The sequence below is a fragment of the Ovis aries genome, chromosome 5 (assembly GCF_016772045.2).
Source record: "Ovis aries strain OAR_USU_Benz2616 breed Rambouillet chromosome 5, ARS-UI_Ramb_v3.0, whole genome shotgun sequence".
Classification (NCBI taxonomy): Eukaryota; Metazoa; Chordata; class Mammalia; order Artiodactyla; family Bovidae; genus Ovis; species Ovis aries.
The window spans coordinates 87,758,854-87,780,338 of record NC_056058.1 but is presented as its reverse complement, the minus strand read 5'-3'; the positions used below and the strand labels follow the sequence as shown (position 1 = coordinate 87,780,338).

At 39.4% G+C, this 21,485-nt stretch overlaps 1 protein-coding gene across 1 annotated transcript in view; it reads right to left on the bottom strand.

The window, feature by feature from the left end:
* Window positions 1-19,764, bottom strand: part of ADGRV1 (adhesion G protein-coupled receptor V1) — a 552,816-nt gene extending 533,052 nt beyond the window's left edge. The window contains exon 1 of the mRNA XM_027970511.2: window positions 19,645-19,764. Coding sequence (XP_027826312.2) covers window positions 19,645-19,666 — 22 coding nt within the window. The 5' untranslated portion in view covers window positions 19,667-19,764. The remainder of the gene's footprint in view (window positions 1-19,644) is intronic.
* Window positions 19,765-21,485: the final 1,721 nt, after the last annotated feature.

Below are 21,485 nucleotides of genomic sequence, written 5' to 3'. Positions count from 1 at the left end.
TGCTTTTTATTGTTCCCCATTTGATCTCCTGTTTACTGATTCCCACATTTTCCTTTTATGGTTTCCTTGGTTTATCCCTTTTTCTGATGGAGAACATCCTCCAGTAACTTCCCAAAAAAGTGTATGTGAATTTAAATGTTTTAGGTCTTGCATATCAGAAATTACTGTAATATTAATTTTCCAATTAAATAATATTTTCATTGGGTATAGAATTTTTGGTAAAAATAGTTTTCTTTCATTATTTGAAAGCTTTGCTCCACTGTTTTCAGACTTCCAATGTTGCTGTTAAGAAATTTAAAATCATTTTGATTCCAAAGTATTATATGTGTTTGCTTATTTGTGTTAACCCCAGACCCCACCCCCCCGCCGCCCCAGAATGTTCTCTCTGTCCAAAGCATAGGATTGCACAAGATTTTTCTTGGAATGTGATTATTTTTGTCCATTTGGCTAAACACTCAGTCAGTCCTTTTCACTCATATATTCATCTTTAGAGTATCAGAAATTTTTCTTATATTATTTCACAATGACTTTTTCACCTTCCATTTTCACTGTTCTTTCATCCTGAAACTCTTTAACACTGGTTTTCTCAGACTAGCCCTCTAATTTTCTACTCTTTATCTCTAATTTCTAACCTTTGATTTTTGCCCTATTTCAGAAAATTTAATTCACAATAAAATTTCAATTCTTCTAATTTTTTTTGTTTATGCCATTGTGTTTTCAATTTCTAGGAAATAGTTGTAGCCTGTTCTTTTTCCCTTAATCCATTAAACCGTCTTTTACTTCTCAGAAAATACTTATTTTTAAAATTTTCTGTTCTCATTATGGGGACTTCCCGTGGCTCAGCGGTAAAAGAATCCGCTGGCAATGCAAGAGACATGAGTTTGATCCTGTGTCAGGAAGATTCCCTGGAAGAGGAAATGACAACCTACTCCAGTATTCTTGCCTGGAGAATTCCATGGAGAGAGGAGCCTGGCAAGCTACAGTCCATGAAGTCACAGAAGAGCTGGACATGATTAAGTGACTAAATACCAACAACAATATTCTCTTTATAGACTTTGTTACCTCCAAGTTGCTTTCTTATTTATTCTGGAATCTATCTTCTATGTAATGTTTCTTCATTTTCCATGAGCTCATGTACTCTCATTTTTGTAAGTCACCAAATAAGTGTATCCTAAAAACTGATCAAGCGGCTCATATCTGGATTACAAATGCCCACTGAGGAAAAAGGATGAACGTTGTAGAAATGCTTCAATTCTAGAGCTATGTAGAGTGCTACAAGATTATGGGTTTCATCTGCACTCTTTCAACTCCACTTTGGCAAAACACAAAATGAAAGATTCACTACACTAAATCCTTTGAGGCAAATGCAAAAGGAGTAAATTAAGTCAAGATATGTTCCTGCAGCCACTAAATTTGAAAGGTCTTCTGTCAAGAGATAAGACACACTTGTCTTTTTGCTCCTTTGAAATACAGGGGTCCTGTATCTAAAGGTCTCTTGAACCACCATTAGATGGCACCCCTCCATCTTCCAAAACAATCAATAACAATTTCTCAAATTATGAAAAGAGGTTGAAAGAATTTTTGCCACCCATAACACTGTACAATTTTTAATTCTTCGTAGAACTCAAAAGCAAAAGTCAAAAATAATTTTCTTGAAATTGAAGTCTCGCTGAAAACAGCTCTAATTAGTTCTAGTCTTCCCACTGAGATTCAGTATTAACCTAAAAAAAAGGTGGGGAGAGATTCTTTGTGTGATTTCTATTCTGTACCTACTTATGGGATACCATCTGTTTTCACTAAGTATCTAGGTGCTTGTATTTTCTAAATGAATTATTTGCCCTCATGGAAAATAAGGGAGAGAGCTTCATAAACAAACTCAGAGGTTTCAATCCAGAGAGATGTTTTTTAGTCTAAACTGTATTTACAAAATAACACTAGAGAATGTTTGCCAAGATCATCTGTGAAAATTCTGCATTGTTTAAAAGTGGATTTCTGGACTATTTTGAAAAGTCACAGAATTGGTAAATCTGAGTCCATGTTTTTACACAATAGTGATTGGCTGGATCTGAGTGGCAGCTGTTATTTGGACAGAGAATTAGCTCTCCAGAAACCTGCCCATGTCTCCTCAGTCTAGGGTCAAAGAGGAAAGTAGAATATTTCATGTATTTATGCCATTCAAAGGTGGAAACAGAGGCACAAGTGTGCATCTGCACAGATGCACACACACCCACTCACTCCTTACACATCTTGCGGACTGCCTCCCTGCAGAGTTGCAGGCATTTGATTTTATAAGACATTGGGAAGCATTCCTGGCATGTGAAGATTCTGTGATAGGTGCTATGAAGCCTCTAGCGGGATGCTGCCAGGACAAATCCTCAGTGGGATGCTGCTGGGGGTCAAGCAGGAGGTAAATACTAGAGCTGGAGTCAGACGTGAGCTCCACGCTAATCTCAACCATCTTCCCACCTGTGTGACTTTGGACAAATCAATTCACTTCTCTGGGACTCAAGTTCCCTCAAGTGTTAAAGGAAGGAAAAATGAACAGCTGCAGCATCAGGGGAGTCCCACCCTCGTCTGCCACAAGGGGCCAGATTCCAGGCTCTAGGCCTTCAGTGTCCACGCGGTCAAGAGAAACGGATCTGGCAATCTAGACGGCCTTGTGTACAGACCATCCTCTCACCCACCCACCCTTAACGCAGCAACATCAAAATAAAAGGAGACTGTCTGAGGTAGATGGAAGCATTGAGAATTTAGGAAAGTTGGAAAAGCACAACAAAACTCTATCATGGGTGCTGACTTCAAGGTCAGAAGGGGAATGAACAGCAACATTGTATTCAAAGAACAAAATCACGGGGTTCCTGATATTCCTGGATGACCTACAAAACTTGAGCCAGAGTATTAACTAATTCCACACCTTGTTAGGAACATGGGAAGCAAGCATCAGGGTCTTTTCCAGTGAGTCAGTTGTTCGTATCAGACGGCCAAAGTATTGGAGTTTCAGCTTCAGCATCACTCCTTCCATTGAACACTCAGGACTGATCTCCTTTAGGATGGACTGGCTGGATCTCCTTGCAGTCCAAGGGGCTCTCAAGAGTCTTTCCCAACACCACAGTTCAAAAGCATCAATTCTTCGGTGCTCAGCTTTCTTTATAGTCCAACTCTCACATCCATACATGACTACTGGAAAAACCATAGCCTTGACTATATGGACCTTTGTTGGCAAAGTGGTACCCCTGCTTTTTAATATACTGTTTAGGTTGTCATAGCTTTCTTCCGAGGAGCAACTGTATTTTGATTTCATGGCTGCAATCACCATCCACAGTGATTTTGGAGCCCAAGAAAATAAAATCTGTCACTGTTTCGACTTTTTCTATTTGCCATGAAGTGATGGCACCAGATGCCATGATCTTAGTTTTGTGAACGCTGAGTTTTAAGCTAGCTTTTTCACTCTCCTCTTTCACTCTTATCAAGAGGCTCTTTAGTTCCTCTTTGCTTTCATTTTGTCAGTATTAATTGGGTAAATTAATAACAGTAATGCACAATTAATGAGCAGTTACTCTAGGTTAGGCAATGTGCTAAGAATAGCTAGATGGAACTGTCTAGGTAGTTGGCAATGCTGTGACTGACGGAACATGTCAAAGTGGTTTGTAAAGTTTTGTGTTGCAGATTTCTCGCTGGATGGTGCTCCATGGTCTGGCAGACCAGTTGAAGTTGACAGCGATCAAATTGAGACATTAATGGAAAACAGTCAGCATTATACCATGCAGGAGATAGCCCAATATGCTCAGAACACCTAAGTCAAGCATTGGAAATCATTTGCACCAGCTTGGTTATGTTTATTGCTTTGATGTTTGATTTCCACATAAGTTAAGCAAAAAGAATCTTGACTGTATTTCCACATGCATTTCTCTACTGAAACATAACAAAAATGTTCCATTTTTAAAAACAAGTTGTGATGGGTGATGAAAAATGGATACTGTACAGTAATGCGGAACAGAAAAGATCGTTGTTAGTTGCTCAGTCTTGTCTAACTTTTTGTGAACCCATGGACTGAAGCTCTCCAGGCTTTCCTGTCCACTATCTCCCAGAGTTTGCTCAAATTCATGTCCATTGAGTTGATGATGCTATCCAACCATCTCATCCTCTGCTGCCCCCTTCTCCTCCTACCCTCAATCTTTCCTAGCATCAGGGTCCTTGCCAACGAGTCAGCTCTTTACATCAGAGGGCCAAAATATAGGAGCTTCAGCTTCCGCATCAGTCCTGCCAATGAATATTCAGGGTTGATTTCTTTTAGGATTGACTGCTTTGATCCCCTTGCAGTCCAAGGGGCTTTCAGGAGTCTTCTCCAACACCACAGTTTGAAAGCATCAATTCTTCAGCACTCATTCTTCTTTCTGGTCCAACTCTCACATCAGTACACGATTTGCACATGATTGCTGGAAAAATCTGCTAATGCAGGAGATGCAAGGGATGCAAGTTCGATTCCTGGGTTGATAAGATCCCCTGGAGGAGGGCATGGCAACCCACTCCAGTATTCTCACCCAGATAGTTCCATGGACAAAGGAGTCTGGTGGGCTACAGTCCATGGGGTCGCAAATAGTCAGACATGACTGAGCATGCATATCCAATCTTATTACATAATTATTTAAAAGAATGAAGAATATCATATTATAAAATATTATAGTCTATTTTAAATGAATTTTATGATGTAGTATGCTAATTTAAAATAGAATACTTTATATAAAATATAAATACTAAATATACATACATGTCTATGTATACAAGTGAATATCCTCCTGGAAAAGTACTGAAAAAACCATGGCCAACTTTAGGCAAAAGAAATTTGAAGTGATTTTGCTGTTTCTTTGTGGTTTTCTATTTTTTTCATAGCTACTGCATTTGAAAATGTTCTACTTTGGTCATTTCTAATCCTATTTTGAAAAGCAAAATACCAAAATATAGAACTCTGAAACTGAAGATCATTTTCTAAATGAGATCTAAAACTAAAGATCATTTAACATCCCCATCCTAACACTTGAATTGTGGCTGTAAATCTCCAGGACTTAATATAATCCAAGAATTACAACTTTAGAATTATATGAATGTGTTCTCAATCCATTATAAAATAGGTAACTTCTAGATACGTTTAGTGCCCAAGTGTTCTTCTAAAACAAAAAAAGGCAGAAATATCAATCAAAATAAGAATGTAGACAAACAAATCTCTCATCATCTTTGTACCTTTCCTGTTTCCTTCCTTATTCTCCATTATCCATTTCCTTCCTTCAGCTATAATATACAACTTCAGAAAAGAACACAGTTCCCCCCACACAGGTCTATTTCACATGCTTCTATGAAATCCTTTCTACCCAAAACTTACCTTTGAAGAAAATTCACCAGTGAAAAAGACTTTAATAGAATTCATTGTGTGTATCAACTACACTATCTTTCATCTCTTGACTTTGCCTTAGGAGACCTGATATCATGAACTGAAATACAGGGAATCTTTTTCTGATAATGCAATGACTCCCTCAGACTTTTGCTCCTTTTTTATTTTGCCTTTGATCGATGTGTCCAGGGTACAAACTACCTTGAAGTTATACCACCCACTCTGCCCTCACCTTCTAGCATGCTAATTGTCCCTTCTTTCGATCATAAAGTTTAACTGCCTTTTAATAAAAGATGTATCATTTTTCTATCTGTATTTTTTTTACAATTCATGAAAGATAATACTTTTTGTAACTTCTTGCAACATTAAATTTTAATTTCACCCCATTTTAAATCCAGAGTTTCATTTAAACGTACAAAATCAAATGAGAGAGTTGAGGCTCTGCGAATGTAGACTAGAAGTGAAAGTTTCACAAGAAGTGACTTACCTGAATTTCTCTTGTAACTTGGACTTAACTTTCCCATTATCAGACCACATCCTTTCCCACCCTGAATATCTCCCATTTCTCTAAGTTCAGCCACCTCCTATAACTCTTTTAAATATGCTCTTGTGGTTTAGGATGTGCTGGAAAAATCATAATACAAAATGTGACTGAGGGACTTTCCTAGACCAGTGGTTAAGAATCCACACTTCCAGGGATTTTTCTGATGGTCCAGTGGTTAAGACTCAATGCTTTCATTGCAGGAGTCATGGGTTCAATCCCTGGTCAGGGAACTAAGATCCCAAATGCCCCCCAAAAAAAAAAAAAAAGAATCCACACTTCCAATGCAGGGGACGTGGGTTCCATCCCTGGTTGGGAACTATATGCCCACAGCCAAAAAGTAAATTTTTTTTTTTTTAATGTGACTGAAAGAGCAGGTGGTTGGTCACTTCCTGCTTCTGGAGTCACTTTCTCATGTGGCTTCCTGAAGCCACATTCATCTGCTTTCCCTTCTCACTCACTAGGTACCCTTCAGTCTCCTTTGCTGGATCCCTGTCTTCTGATGTCTGTGTGATAAAACAGTCCAGGTCCCAATCCCAGACCTTTTCTGCAACTACACTCACTCTCACTGGGATCTCATCGACCTCACTGCTTTAAACACAGTCTTCCAAATGTACATCTCCTGCCAAACTTCACCTCTAAATTTGGAATTTATTCAGCAGAATATTTGACATCTCTCAGTTCAGTTCAATTCAGTCGCTCAGTCGTGTCCAACTCTTCGCAATCCCATGAATCGCAGCACACCAGGCCTCCCTGTCCATCACCAACTCCCGGAATCTACCCAAACTCGTGTGCATCAAGTCGGTGATGCCATCCAGCCATCTCATCCTCTGTCATCCCCTTCTCCTCCGGCCCCCAATCCTTCCCAGCTTCAGGGTCTTTTCCAATGAGTCAACTCTTCGCATGAGGTGGCCAAAGTATTGGAGTTTCAGCTTCAGCATCAGTCCTTCCAATGAATACCCAGGACTGGTCTCCTTTAGGATGGACTGGTTGGATCTCCTTGCAGTCCAAGGGACTCTCAAGAGTCTTCTCCAACACCACAGTTCAAAAGCATCCATTCTTCAGCACTCAGCTTTCTTCACAGTCCAACTCTCACATCCATACATGACCACTGGAAAAACCATGGCCTTGACTAGACGGACCTTTGTTGGCAAAGTAATGTCTCTGCTTTTCAATATGCTGTCTAGGTTGGTCATAACTTTCCTTCCAAGGAGTAAGTATCTTTTAATTTCATAGCTGCAATCACCATCTGAAGTAATTTTAGAGCCCCCCAAAATAAAGTCTGCCACTGTTTCTACCATTTCCCCATCTATTTCCCATGAAGTGATGGGACCAGATGCCATGATCTTAGTTTTCTGAATGTTGAGCTTTAAGTCAACTTTTTCACTCCTCTTTCACTTGACATCTCTAGGTATAGGTAATTTTTAAATCTGACTTTTATTTTCAAAATATATAATGCATTTCCATGAAAAAAGCTCAAACCTATAGTATAACAAGGTATATTCAGAGAATTCTCACTTCTATCCACCTATTCCTTTCTCCCTCCACACACAGGTAACCACTTTTACTAGCCCTGGAATTATGTTGCCAATGTTTCTTTTGCAGACAGAACTACATATGGACAAACAAACTGAAACAAGTAAGATTAACTGTATATCAAGTGGTAATATATAATCACTGACAAAATAATTCTTTCTAGTGGCTTTAGAACATAGTATTTTGACCATCTGACCTAAGTAGAATAAATTCCAAGGACAAACACTCTGCTTCAACGAAAGTTTACACTTCATTTAGTATTCTTACTGTCAGTGGTAATATCAGTATTATTATGTTTAAATTAAATTTGTATATTGTAGAATACACATTTCAAGACCATATTTTACACACTGTAGAATATATATATTGAAACTGTATATGTTGTAGGACAGAACAAATAATAGGTAACTACATAAGAAAGAAATGATAATCAAAGCAAAGACGCTATGCCAAGTCTTTATAAGGTTAACCCTAAGTTGGAAATAGTGGTAGCACCTCATGACTTTTTTTTTTTGTACAAACAGGTGTTTCCTGACTGTTGAACATTAAAAAGGCTTAAAAGTAATGACAAATCCATAACAGTAAGCATTACGAGAGCCCACATTTTTGTTTCTAAACATCACTCCCCACTAAAAGGAACCAAGGGTCATTAGAGGAATAACTGATTACCTGGGGAAGAAAATATATAAAATGAGCCTGAACATCTCAGACCAGCAAGGAAGCTACTGAAGATTAATGAGGTCACGTCAACGGGGCACAAGAGGAACATGAAAGGGTTTCCACTGGCCAAAGATTAAAATTTTGTCTATCTAAGAGGGTAAAGACTGCAACTGTTTGAAACACACGGAATATATAAACCGTTAAGTTTAAAAGGATACAAAAATCAATCATTCTGTCTGTGTCATTCAGTTCAGTTCAGTCGCTCAGTCGTGTCCGACTCTTTGAGACCCCATGAATCGCAGCACGCCAAGCCTCCCTGCCCATCACCAACTCCCGGAGTTTACCCAAACTCATGTCCATCAAGTCAGTGATACCATCCAGCCATCTCATCCTCTATCGCCCCCTTCTCCTCCTGCTCCCAATCCTTCCCAGCATCAGAGTCTTTTCCAATAAGTCAACTCTTTGCGTGAGGTGGCCAAAGTACTGGAGTTTCAGCTTCAGCATCAGTCCTTCCAATGAACACCCAGGACTGATCTCCTTGGTCACTACTAAATGCAACCAGGGCATCAACGCCTTACTCTGAAATTAACATTTAAAGGGAAAGAATTAAATATTTATCCTATCTATTCTAGGTAAATTCCTTTTCAGAGTAACCAAATAGCCTAGTTAAGGAAAAAGTTTTCCTTAAAAAATTTCCAGTTAATGTGGCAAGAGGGACAGAGTTAGAAAACCACCTGTTTGCAACCTCCAAAAAAATAACTAAAGAAATGACCATTCATGGGTGAAACAATTAGATTTAAAAAAAAAAAAAAAAGATTAAAGATTCTAATGCAAGACCTGAAACCATAAAACTCCTAGAAGAAAACCGAAGGGGTAAGCTCCCTGACACTGGTTCTGGCAATGATTTTTTATATTTCACATCAAAAGGAAATTCAACAAAAGCAAAACTAAGCAAGTAGGACCACACTAAACTAAAAAGCTTCCACTCAGCAAAAGAAGCCATCAACAAAATGAAAAGGAAACCTGCAGAATGGAGGAAAATATGTGCAAATCGTGTATCTAATAAAAATTTACTATCCACAAGATATAAAGAACTCATAAACTGAATACCAAAAATATCTGATTAAAATATAGGCAGAGGAACCGAACAGACATTTCCCAAAGAAGACATAAAAATGAGCAACAGGTACATGAAAAGATGTTCAATATCATTAACCATCAGGGAAATGAAATCAAAACCACAATAAAATATCACCTCACACTGTTAGAATGGCTGTAATAAAAAAGACAAGAGATGTGTTGATAAGGATGTGGAGAAAAGGAGTTGGGCACTGTTGGAGGGAATGTAAATTGGTGCAGCCACTGTAGAAAACATTATAAAGGTTCCTCAAAGATATGAAAAATAGAACCATCATAGGATCCAGCAATTCCCCTACAAGGTATATATCTGAAGGAAACAACATCACTATCTCAAAGAGGTATCTGTATCACCGTGTTCACTGTAGCATTATTTACAACAGCCAAAACATAGCAACAACCTAAGTGCCCATCAACGAATGAATGGGTTGAATGGATAATGTGATAAACGTGTACACACACACACACACACACACACACACACACACACACACACAGGAATATTATTCAGCCATAAAAAAGAAGGAAATCTTGCCATTTTTACAGCATGGATAGACCTTGAGGATTTTATGCTAAGTGAAACAAGTCATACAAAGAAAGATAAATATTGTATGATCTTACTTATACGTGGCATTTTAAAAAACAAACTCAGAAACAGATTACATTGCGGCTGCCAGAGGGAGATGGAGGTGAAAATGGGTAAAGGTGTTCAAATATAAACTCCCAGTTATAAGTTCTTCCCAGAATGTAACACACAGTATGATGATTACAGCTAACAAGATGGTATTATATATTCAAAAGCTGCTAAGAGAGAAAACCTTAAAAGTTCTCATTACAAGAAAAAATATTTATAGCTATGTGAGGAGAGGGATGTTATCTAAACTACTGTGGTAATAATTTTGCAATATACACATATATCAAATCATTTTGTTGTACACCTTAAAATACTAGTGTTACATGTCAATCATATCTCAGTAAAACTGGGGGTGGGATGTTAACGGGAAACTTTTGAATGTAGAGACTGGGCTTTCTGAGTGTTGATTTAAATTCAAGTCCACTGCTGACGCCTAGTGTCACTAAAGACAGAGAACCAGACATGTCCATATAAATACCATATAAAGTTTACAGCACTACCTGTATTGTCCAAAAGACAGCACCTGAATCCAATGGAGGCTTGACAGCTAACTCCCAGTTTACTAGGCAAAAAAATAAAACAGAGGGTAAAGAAACTCATTAAGTATTCCAAAAAGAAAGAAACAAATGCAGAACACAGATACACCAGGTGATAAATTACCAAATTTCTTCAGTACATCAAAGGTATGGGGGAAAAGGGAGATTCAAAATGACTTTGAGATTCTGTCAGAAGGACCAGCTAAGAATTATTTACATCCTAATTAGAAGAATCAAACTCTAAAAAGACATATTTAAGACAATAAAGGAAATTTGAAAATGAACTCACTAGTGAACGAGACTATGGGATTATTGTTAATTTTGTTGGGTTCAGTTCAGTTCAGTCGCTCAGTCGTGTCCGACTCTTTGCGACCCCATGAATCGCAGCATGCCAGGCCTCCCTGTCCCTCACCAACTCCTGGAGTTCACTCAGACTCACGTCCATCGAGTCCGTGATGCCATCCAACCATCTCATCCACTGTCGTCCCCTTCTCCTCCTGCCCCCAATCCCTCCCAGCATCAGAGTCTTTTCCAATGAGTCAACTCTTCGCATGAGGTAGCCAAAGTACTGGAGCTTCAGCTTTAGCATCATTCCTTCCAAAGAAATCCCAGCGTTGATCTCCTTCAGGATGGACTGGTTGGATCTCCTTGCAATCCAAGGGACTCTCAAGAGTCTTCTCCAACATCACAGTTCAAAAGCATCAATTCTTTGGCGCTCAGTCTTCTTCACAGTCCAACTCTCACATCCATACATTTTGTTAGGTAAGATAACAGAATTGTGATTATGTAAGAAAATAACCGTATTTTTACAGCTTCCTTCTCTGATATGTTGATACATGAAACAAACACAGAAAATCTTGAAAACTGTCAATTCTGAGCGGTAGGTATAAAGGGGTTCATTTTACTATTCTATTTATGTACATGTTTGAAAGCTTTCATAGTAAAACCTATTTAATGGCAAACTTACATTAACAATCAAAGCTCTAATTAATTTAACACTAACTCTTCTTTTACCCCAAGCAGGGCCTTCCACAAGCTGTCCTCTTAGGCAAGATTCTTTGAAAATGACTTCAGCTAACATCCCTTCTGTGAGTGCCATAGCTGGCTCTTGGGGCTCACTTCCCTTCGCTGCTTGGGAGCTGATGCACAGCATCACCAGACACATCCCTCCATCGTGCTGAGTTCTCTTAGTAACATTTTTGCTTTTGTCCTCAACCACAAATCAGACTCTCCAAGCAGAGCCGAAGCCCTTCCCACCACATTCAAGAAGAGGCACAAACTCAGATGGTAAAGAATCTGCCTGCAATGTAGGAGACCCAGGTTTGATCCCTAAATTGGGAAAATCCCCTGGAGAAAGGAATGGCAACCCACTCCAGTATTCCTGCCCGGAGAATCCCATGGACAGAGAAGTCTGGCAGGCTACAGCCCATGGGTTGCAAAGAGTCAGACACAACTGAGCAACTAACACACATACACACAGATACACACAAGACGGGATAGTCACAGCACTTCCACGGATTTCCAATATAAATTCTCCCCAGAAAAGCCTCTCTCGGACTTAACTTTTACTTTATATGAAGAAATTTTAAAATTATCCAATTAGTTCCTGTTATCTTCTTTGAAACTCAGTCCTGATAATTTCTCGCAACTCACTTTGACATTTGATATACAACTTTTTTGGTGCCTCAGCTGAAAATTCCAACTTGTGAAAAATGCAGGGTACAACAGAAACTACCACAACACTATAAATCAACTCTACGTTAATAAATTTAATTTTAAAATAAATAATTAAAATTTTAAAATGCATGAATATATTGCCATCAGAAGGTCAAAGTGGTTCTAACAATGAAGTGGTTATTTAGATTACATGAATTAATTTGTGTGAACATATGCTCCAAATCATAAAGTGAAAGTCGCTCAGTCGTGTCTGATTCTTTGCGACTCCATAGACTATACAGTCCATGGGATTCTCCAGGCCAGAATACTGGAGTGGGTAGCCTTTCCCTTCTCCAGGGGATCTTCCCAACCCAGGGATCAAACCCAGGTCTCCCATATTGCAAGTGGATGTTTTACCAGCTGAGCCACAAGAGGAGCCCAAATCATAAGGCCCTGAGCAAATATATCAGGTTTTTTCAAAAGAGCTTAAAATATTTTGCCTCATCCAAAATTAGACAAATTCGTTCCAATGTCAGTTTATTTCATAAAGTACATCAGACCCTTCCAGGAAATTACTTAAGGTTTCAGATAAATACACAAATGGACACATACAAACATACACCACAGAATTAGTGATATCTGACAAACTATACATTAGTGAACTGAACATGTCTTTTACTTAAAGCCCGACTTTCAATCAAATAATCTATGAACTGCCCTCCTTAACAAAATAACATGTTAAAGCTCTGTAATTTACCTTAGAAGAAAAAATAAATTTATCTCATTTTGTCAATTCAACCATATCATTTAGATGAGTGCCTACCAAAAGGACAGAAGTCATCAGAAAACTGAATTCAGGGTGCATCATGTAATATACAATCACATCTTTTATTTTAGCATATCCTAGAAAGGTCAAGCATTATGCCAGCCATTACCATACTTCCCATCTTAAGAAAACCTACAGCCGCTAGTGAGGGAGAAGTCATTGGTTGCAAACTGTTCTTTTGTTTTATCACAGGTTGGCTGTATTAAGTGAATTATAATTGGCAAAGATCTGGGCTTCCTAGGTGGCACTAGTGGTAAGGACCCCACCTGCCAATGCAGGAGACATAAGAGACGTGGATTCAGTCCCTAAGTTGGGAAGATCCCCTGAAGGAGGGGAGGGCAACCCACTCTAGTATTCTTGCCTGGAGAATCCCCATAGACACAGGAGCCTAGTGAGCTACAGTTCATAGGAGGAGGGGAGGGCAACCCACTCTAGTATTCTTGCCTGGAGAATCCCCATGGACAGAGGAGCCTAGTGGGCTACAGTTCATAGCACTGCAAAGAGTCAGAAACAACTGGAATGACTTGGCACACACACAACTGGCAGAGATCTATGCAAGTAGAGTTCTAAGTGATAAAACTTCAGGTCACACCTGAATTATCTGCCTTATATGGCGATACTGAGCTTAACAGAATGTATAGAAGGGATAAAGTTCTTCTAAATGTATCCTGGCTATTTTATTCACCTCTCCATTGACCCAGCAATTCCACTCCTAACCAGGAGAACTGAAAGCATTTATTCACACAAAAACTTGTACACAAACTTGTCCGTAATATAATAGTTAAAAATTAGAAACAATCTAAATGTCCATCAATTGATCAATGGATAAACAAAAAGTAGTATAAATTCACAGAATGGAATTATTATTCAGCCATAAAAAAGAACAAAGTACTTTACGTGTACAAACACATTACCATGTGACAAACCTTGCAAATATCAGGTAAGTGACAGAAGACAGACACAAAAGGCCATGTACTGGATGACTCCATGTATATAGCATGTCTAAAAGAGGCACGTCTATAGGGACAGAAAGTAGATTGGTTGCCAAAGACTTGAGAGTGGGGAGAGAACAGGAAGTGATGGTGAATGGGAACAGGATTTCTTTTTGAGGTGATGAAAATGTTCTGGAATGACAGTGGTAACAGCGGCACAAATTTGTAAATACACTAAGTGACACTGAATTGTCTACTTTGAAAGGTCAATTTTTTTTTTTTGGTAAGTGAATTATATCTCAATTTTAAAAAAAAATTCATACCACGGCAGTCATCTTTTTCTCTTCTGTCAACAAGTTGAGCTAATGTGTATCTGGGACAAGACAGCCGGATCATTCTTACCTGTCCACCTTTGATCCAAGACATTCCCCAGGCCTTTCTCTCTACCTCTCAGCACTCCCCCTCCTTTACCACTCTTCAAAGCGCAGATCAAGTCCCCCTGTTTCCAGGACACTTTCCATCCTGAGTTGACTAGTCTGCCAGAGGACAGGTAAGCCTTTGATTCATTCCTACTCATCAACACTGGTGAATGCAGTTGAACAATATACGAACCACTCTATTTATAGCTGCAGATAGGGCTTTTTCTTTATATCACAGACTGGAAATATAAAGATCATGCAGTCCTTTCATATATGTTCTCAATTATAATGATCACTTGTATCTAATACATGTCTTCTTTCAGTTAAACATTCTTTGAAAAATGAGGAGTGTATTACTTTACTTCCAAATAATTACATAAGTATAACTTTGCAAAAACAGGATTGTATTAAAAGATGAGCTAAATTGAATTACTGCCCCATGACATGGATTAAAGGATAATATTATTCCAATTATCCTAACAAAAGGATTATCATAATATACAGTGGCTCTTTCAGAGGGATATCAGTATATGCATGAAATATACTAATAGCACCCTAATAATCAGAATTCATGACTAAAGAAGCTTACAAAATCTTATTTCCAACTAGCATTCAAATTACAAACCCTTGAATTATTTCCACAATATGCCTCAGAGCACTTGTTTATTTGCTGTAACACTTAAGAAATAAAATATTTTCTCTTTAAACATACTCCCTACAGAATTCTTTCTTGCAGAAAAGAGCAAAGTCAATATAAATAATTAAGAATCGCTTCTTCTTTGTTAATTTTGAGTCATCACCTTCCTCAATTAATTCCAACATATTAATATATACCCTTTGTTTATTGCACATACTACATGCAGAAATAAACTATTAACAGTACCACACAATGCCTTTTTGAAGTTGCATTTGATTTGAAGCTATTCAGCATCTTTCAACCTATGCCCCATTTCAATAATGACTATTTAATAATTACAATCATCCCCTTATTAGCTTGGCATTTCATTTTCCATGCCCTATGGCACCCTACAGTTGAAGGCAAGGAAAACTCTCTGTTGATTAGTTATTTAAGACCAGCAACAATAACTATGCTGGAGAGAAGGCTACTTGGGAGAGGATTACATAAGAGCTGGACTCAACAGCTTCAGACAGAAAGCAGCAAATTATAAACCCAAGTACTTCGTTGCATGTAAGCAAATTGGCTAGCTGAAATGCTAATTGCCTTTCAGCAAAACTAAAGACAGACAGGGGACCTTGTGCTTCAGAGAATGAAATGCATTTTTACTCCACTTCTGCACTATTGTCTTGCTGAGAATCGTTTGAAATCTATTCATAAAGGTAGCTCTTTCCCTAACCTTTAAATTGTGGGAATTTTATTTAGCCCCTACCACCACCACTAATGTGCTGACGTGCCAAGACTAGAACAGATGGTTGGACTTAAGCCATGTTAAGCCCCTAATAAAGTAAAGCATGAAAGAATGCTACTCCCAAATACATAGTACGAATCAAGAAAACATGCCCAGGGCGAAGGAATTTTAAATGACACATAAATTTATGAAATGCAAATAATCAAATAATCTTTAAAACTAACATTTATAATGTAAAGACATTCAAATGCATAGAGAGAGAGCTGGCATTGTCGCTCTCAAATAGAAGCCCTAGCCTTCCTTTATAACTAATAACTTTGTATTAGTTCAAAACTCATGGATGGACCACTATCCCAACAGTCCGTTTGACTCCTTTAGATGAAAGGCACTCCATTCTGAGTTTTCAGAATCCTGAATAAATGAATGAGAAATTGCCCTTTCAGCATCCTGCCCCCACTCAGAGGGACAGGCAGACTTACGCCTGACTGCACCCGAAAGGGCCCTGTGACCACCTGCCCAACAGCTGTGGGAGGGACTTGGTGTGGAACATTTTAAAGTGTATAGTGTGTCACAGTGGAATCAGAAAACACAGCCTTTGTATCACCACAGCCTCCTGTGTCCCAGTTCCACCCTCCTCTCCTTTGCCACACCTCTTATCAGGACCACAGAGCTCTGTTGCTCTGGCTTCCTGTGTGGCCGGACATCCCAACATATCAGAGAATCCTCCATACATTCAAAGATGCCTTCTGTCCTACCCACTGAAGGGAAAAAAACAGACATGCATTATGTGGCAAAATCAATTTTCTGTACTACTTCATTCTGCATGAGAGGGCAAGAGTCCAGTTTATTAGCGGCATGCTTATCTTCATTTCACAGCAAACATCTTTGTTTATAGAACAGCTGAGCAAGAGAGTACTAAGACTAAATAGAGCTTTAAACCATCAACGGTTTAAATAAATAATTCAGCTCTCACCCTGATTAGGTGGGAGTTAATAGAAGGAAGACATCTCTCTGGCTGGATGGTCACCAAAACCTTTGGACAGTGGAGTTCCTGGTGATTTTTCTTTTATTTTTTTCTGTACCGTTTGAATTTTCTACAGGAATTTGTATTAACTTTACAACTGGAAAAAAAGTTATCTGCAAGTTAGAGAGATGTGTACACTCAACTGTGTAATACTTAGCTATGCGATTTTTTTTTCCCCACGAAATCAGGGAAATGCCCATCCATCTCCATGGTAACATATTATTCACATTTGATAGTAAAATTAAATAATCATCATCCAAGCAGCTTAATATACTTTCTGAGCATGTATCAATTGTCTAGTTGCTCTGTACACAAAGCCAAAGTGGTGATGGCATAGTGATTTCACTGTGCAAACCCTGGGTCTAGTGCATCAAAACGAGATCCAAACTGTGGACCCTTGTCACAGGTAAACAGGTAGCAAAGCCATTTACTCAATATATCACTTTGCTAAATCCTACAGATACTAGAAAAATACAAAATAGAGTCACTGTCCTCAAAGATATTGTGTCCTAATTGGGGCAACCTTGAAATTTTCAATAACAGTAGGTCAGCAATATTAAAAAGGGCATGAGGCAGCATTTGGTTGAGAGGCAATAAACTAAACACTTGATGACCAAGTTCATCTGTTAACATGCGTCTCACTCATTTGTTTCTGGGAATGTACAGATCTAAAGTCATAAATGGGAAAACAGAATATGTGACTTTAAGTGAGTCTCTTAACTTAGAAAGTTCCAGTTTCCCCAAATATAAAATAAAAGGGATTAGTCTAGTTTGGCTGCAAGCCTCCTCCCAGTGCTTGAGGATTTCAATGCTATGTTCACAGCCTATGAATTTCTGAGCAATAAAGGATCACACACCTAATCTGAGTTAAAATGTGTTTTCTTTGCGGACCTTTCCAGAGCATAGATCTTTCTGCTTCAGTTTCTTCATCTGCAAATCAAATAATATTTGCCAAGTAAATACAAAGCTGGTATATAGTGGACTTTTGAAAAATGTGGCATACTATTATCACTCATCGTGGGAATATGTACAAAAGGGTTTAGTCACAGCTGATTCCTCTGTGAACACTTTTTCTTTGCATGTACCAAGGCCAATGATACCTCCAACTAGAAAGATATCTGAAATACTTTTGTGTAACCCTAGCCTTCCTAATATCATTTCTATCCATGATTATTACAAAAGTATTTGTGTTCCAAATAAACCTTATGTTATCATTTTCTGACAATGGATATAATTAGCACTCTATTTGTTAAGTATATATACAACACAAACTATAACTGTTATTAAAATATAATAAAGGTGTAGCTAATTCATCATTTCTATATCTGCTGATATTAAAACTCCATGTGTTTCATAATTTACCTTCACCTCCATTACGGACTTACATTCTAGTCTACAGTTATTTACATTATCTAGTCTACAATTACTGGCATTATTGGTAAACTGGGTAATACTATTTAATTTACATCTTGTTGTGAGTGTTAAATAATCTATATAAAGGGCTTCTCAGAATTCATTAGATAGCAAGCATTCAATACTGGGCAACTGCTATTGTCACTCATGGAAACAGGAACATGGACCAGTTTGGGTCATACTTATTTCCAGTGTATACATTTTGGCTGAGTGAACCCTGGGAGTTGGTGATGGACAGGAAGGCCTGGCGTGCTGCGATTCATGGGGTCACAAAGAGTCAGACATGACTGAGCGACTGAACTGAACTGAACTCCTTTTTTTAAAAGTTATAACCTTGAGATATTTCATTTCTAGCTGAATTAAGTCTTTTCAAGCACCTAGTCCAATCCCTTTACTTTATAAATGAAGAAACTAAGGCACAGAAGGGTGAATGAATGTCCAAAGTCACTGTATTAATGGCAGAGCCAGGATGGTGTATCTAAACACACACATTTCAAATGTTTTACTGCAACACAGTTCAAGGTGTATTTGGCACTTCCCTACAGACTAGGAAATAACCCCCCAAAAAACAGATTGCTGGAGTTCATTTGTATCATTACTAGACACAGAACATCTTTTTTTTCCTTTTATATTTTTTTATGGTTCTATCTGGCTCTTTTGATAAATGACACATTGAGGAGGAAAAAGAACTTTAGTAATATAAGGTAATAACTTTAGCAAGTATTTGCATTTAATGTTGAATGTATTAAAGTACATTTTTGAGCTTTATTCTAATTGTCAGTAATTATGCATCCTTAAGATCTGGTATCAGTAATCTCTAAAACAGTGTACAGCTAACATATAAACACACTACACACATTTTTAAAGGCTGTGGATTCTGTGAAACATGAAAAGATGGTTTAAAAGAAAAGTTACTCAGAATAAGTAAACACGGCACCTTAAAATCAGCTTTTCCGCTTGATAAAAACTGCCATAATTTCTTAAGTTTTGGTTTCAAGGAAAAAAAATCAATTTTGAAATAATTTAAAACATTAAAAATGGATACGTTTTTAATACACATTATTCTACAGTTCCAGGCTAATTCCTACTTTCCTGAAATCAGTTCCCTGAAAGTTCTTCGACTGTAGCGGTTTTGGAACCAAAAGACGCTTTCATTTATCTCAACCTTCCCGTTATTCATTATTATCTAATGCGCGCCTTAAAGACAGATCTAGAGATCAGTTGTTTTTCAAGCAGACTGTCTAAAACTCAAGCCAGAATTCAAGTTTCAAACAGGCAGAAAGAGAAGAAAACTTTTATTTCCCTCCGCTCGCTTGCTTCTCATCTTCCGTGAGATTAGGCGGCTTCGGCAGGGGCGGATGGGGGAAAGCCACGCCAGCTACCCCGCCGAGTGCCCCGCCGCTGCTCCAGGCGGTGACCGCGGGCTGCATGCCTGGATGAGCCGCAGCGCATGGCTCGCTCGCCCCCCACACCACCAGCAACAGGTGCGGGCGACCCACCCCGCACGGCCGGGATGCTGCGGCGCTCCCGCGGCCACCCAGAGGCTCGCAGGACCACCCCGCAGAGGCACCGCCTACCTGGCCCCGGGGACACCGACATCCGCGCGCGCCCTGAGGTCCCCGCCGAGCCTCCCTTCGCCCGATCCTCGCTCCGCCTCCCGCTCGCGTCCGCACACTTCGCCCGGTGCTGCCAAGTCTTTCTCCCGCGGTCGCATCAGGAAGGTGGCTCCATCCTCCCCCGCTCACCCTCCCCTCGGCCTCCTCCAGCTGCTCCAATCGGACACGCGGCTCCCCGGGCTGCGCTCACCTGACCAGCGGAGCGGGGGTGGCCGCCCAAGGAGGCGCGCCCTCGTCTGCGCAGCGGGCCGCCAGGTCCGGCCCTCCGGCGACCGAAACACCCTGCCTTGGCCGTCTCTAATGGACTCTTCCAGCAGCTAGGCGCCCGAGCTGACCTGCCGGCGAGCAGCAACGCGCTCATCCTGCAGCTGCAGCGCATCTCGGACCTCGGGAGCGAACCGTGCTTTATGGTAGTCCGCTTTGACTCAACTTGCTAGTTTGTCCCCTTGGGCACAAGAATCACGCACACCTAGGCAGCAGGGCACTGTGCCCTGCGTACAACACTGTGCGCAATTGCTGGTTTTCTTTCCGCAGAGAAAACTCATGTACTGAGTCTTATTTCGTTCCTAAAAGGACATGGATTTTAACGTTGAAGCGCTCCTTGAGATGTTAACCTCTGGAGAATTTGCGTGTGAATTGGAGAAATGTTAGAAATGAGGAATCTACTCCCACATAACACTTCTAAGCACAAACTGAGGTCAACATCTGAGTAAGTTATCTGCCTCCTTGTTTATAAAATAGGATTATTAATTCTTACCTAAGAAGGCTGTGGGAAGGATTAGATGAATGAGATTGTGAGGTACAACTCTTTACACCTGGCACTTGGTAAACCCTCAACAAATGCTGGCAATTATTTGTTCAGCCTGCAAGATCAAACCATCTCATCAGCAATGTGCAACTCACCATCTGCATCAGAGATTTATACAGCACATGAAGGATTATTAGAATTATAGAAATTTGAAACCAGGAGGGAGATTGAAATTAGCAATCACCTCTCTAACACCACCTCACCGCAGATTTTATGGTCGAAAAAAGTTAAAATACTAGCTGATTGAGTGGCTTAGTTAAAGGCATAATTAGGACTAGATCCTAGGGTTCCTATTTCCAAGTACGCAGCATGTAGGTACCCTTCCTAGCAAATGAGATGACTGCAATTGTGTGGTAGTTTGAACATTCTTTGGCATTACCTTTTTTTGGGATTGGAATGAAAACTGACCTTTTCCAGTCCTGTGGCCACTGCTGAGTTTTCCAAACTTGCTGGCATATTGAGTGCAGCACCTTAACAGCATCATCTTTTAGAATTTGAAATAGCTCAACTGGAATTCCATCACCTCCCCTAGCTTTGTTCGTAGTGATGCTTCCTAAGGCCCATTTGACTTTGCATTCCAGAATGTCTGGCTCTAGGTGAGAGATCAAACCATTCTTATTATCTGCGTCATGAAGATCTTTTTTTGTATAGTTCTTCTGTGTATTCTTTCCTCCTCATTAATATCTTCTGCTTCTGTAAGGTCCGTATCATTTCTGTCCTTTATTGTGCCCATCTTTGCATGAAATGTTCCCTTGGTATCTCTAATTTTCTTGAAGAGATCCCTAGTCTTTCCCATTCTATTGTTTTCCTCTGTTTCTTTGCATGATCACTGAGGAAGGCTTTCTTCTGTCTCTGTCCTCCTCTTCAGAATTCTGCATTAAAATGGGTATGTCTTTCCTTTTCTCCTCTGCCTTTAGCGTCTCTTCTTTTTACAGCTATTTGTAAGGCCTCCTCAGAAAACCATTTTGCCTTTTTACATTTCTTTTTCTGGAGA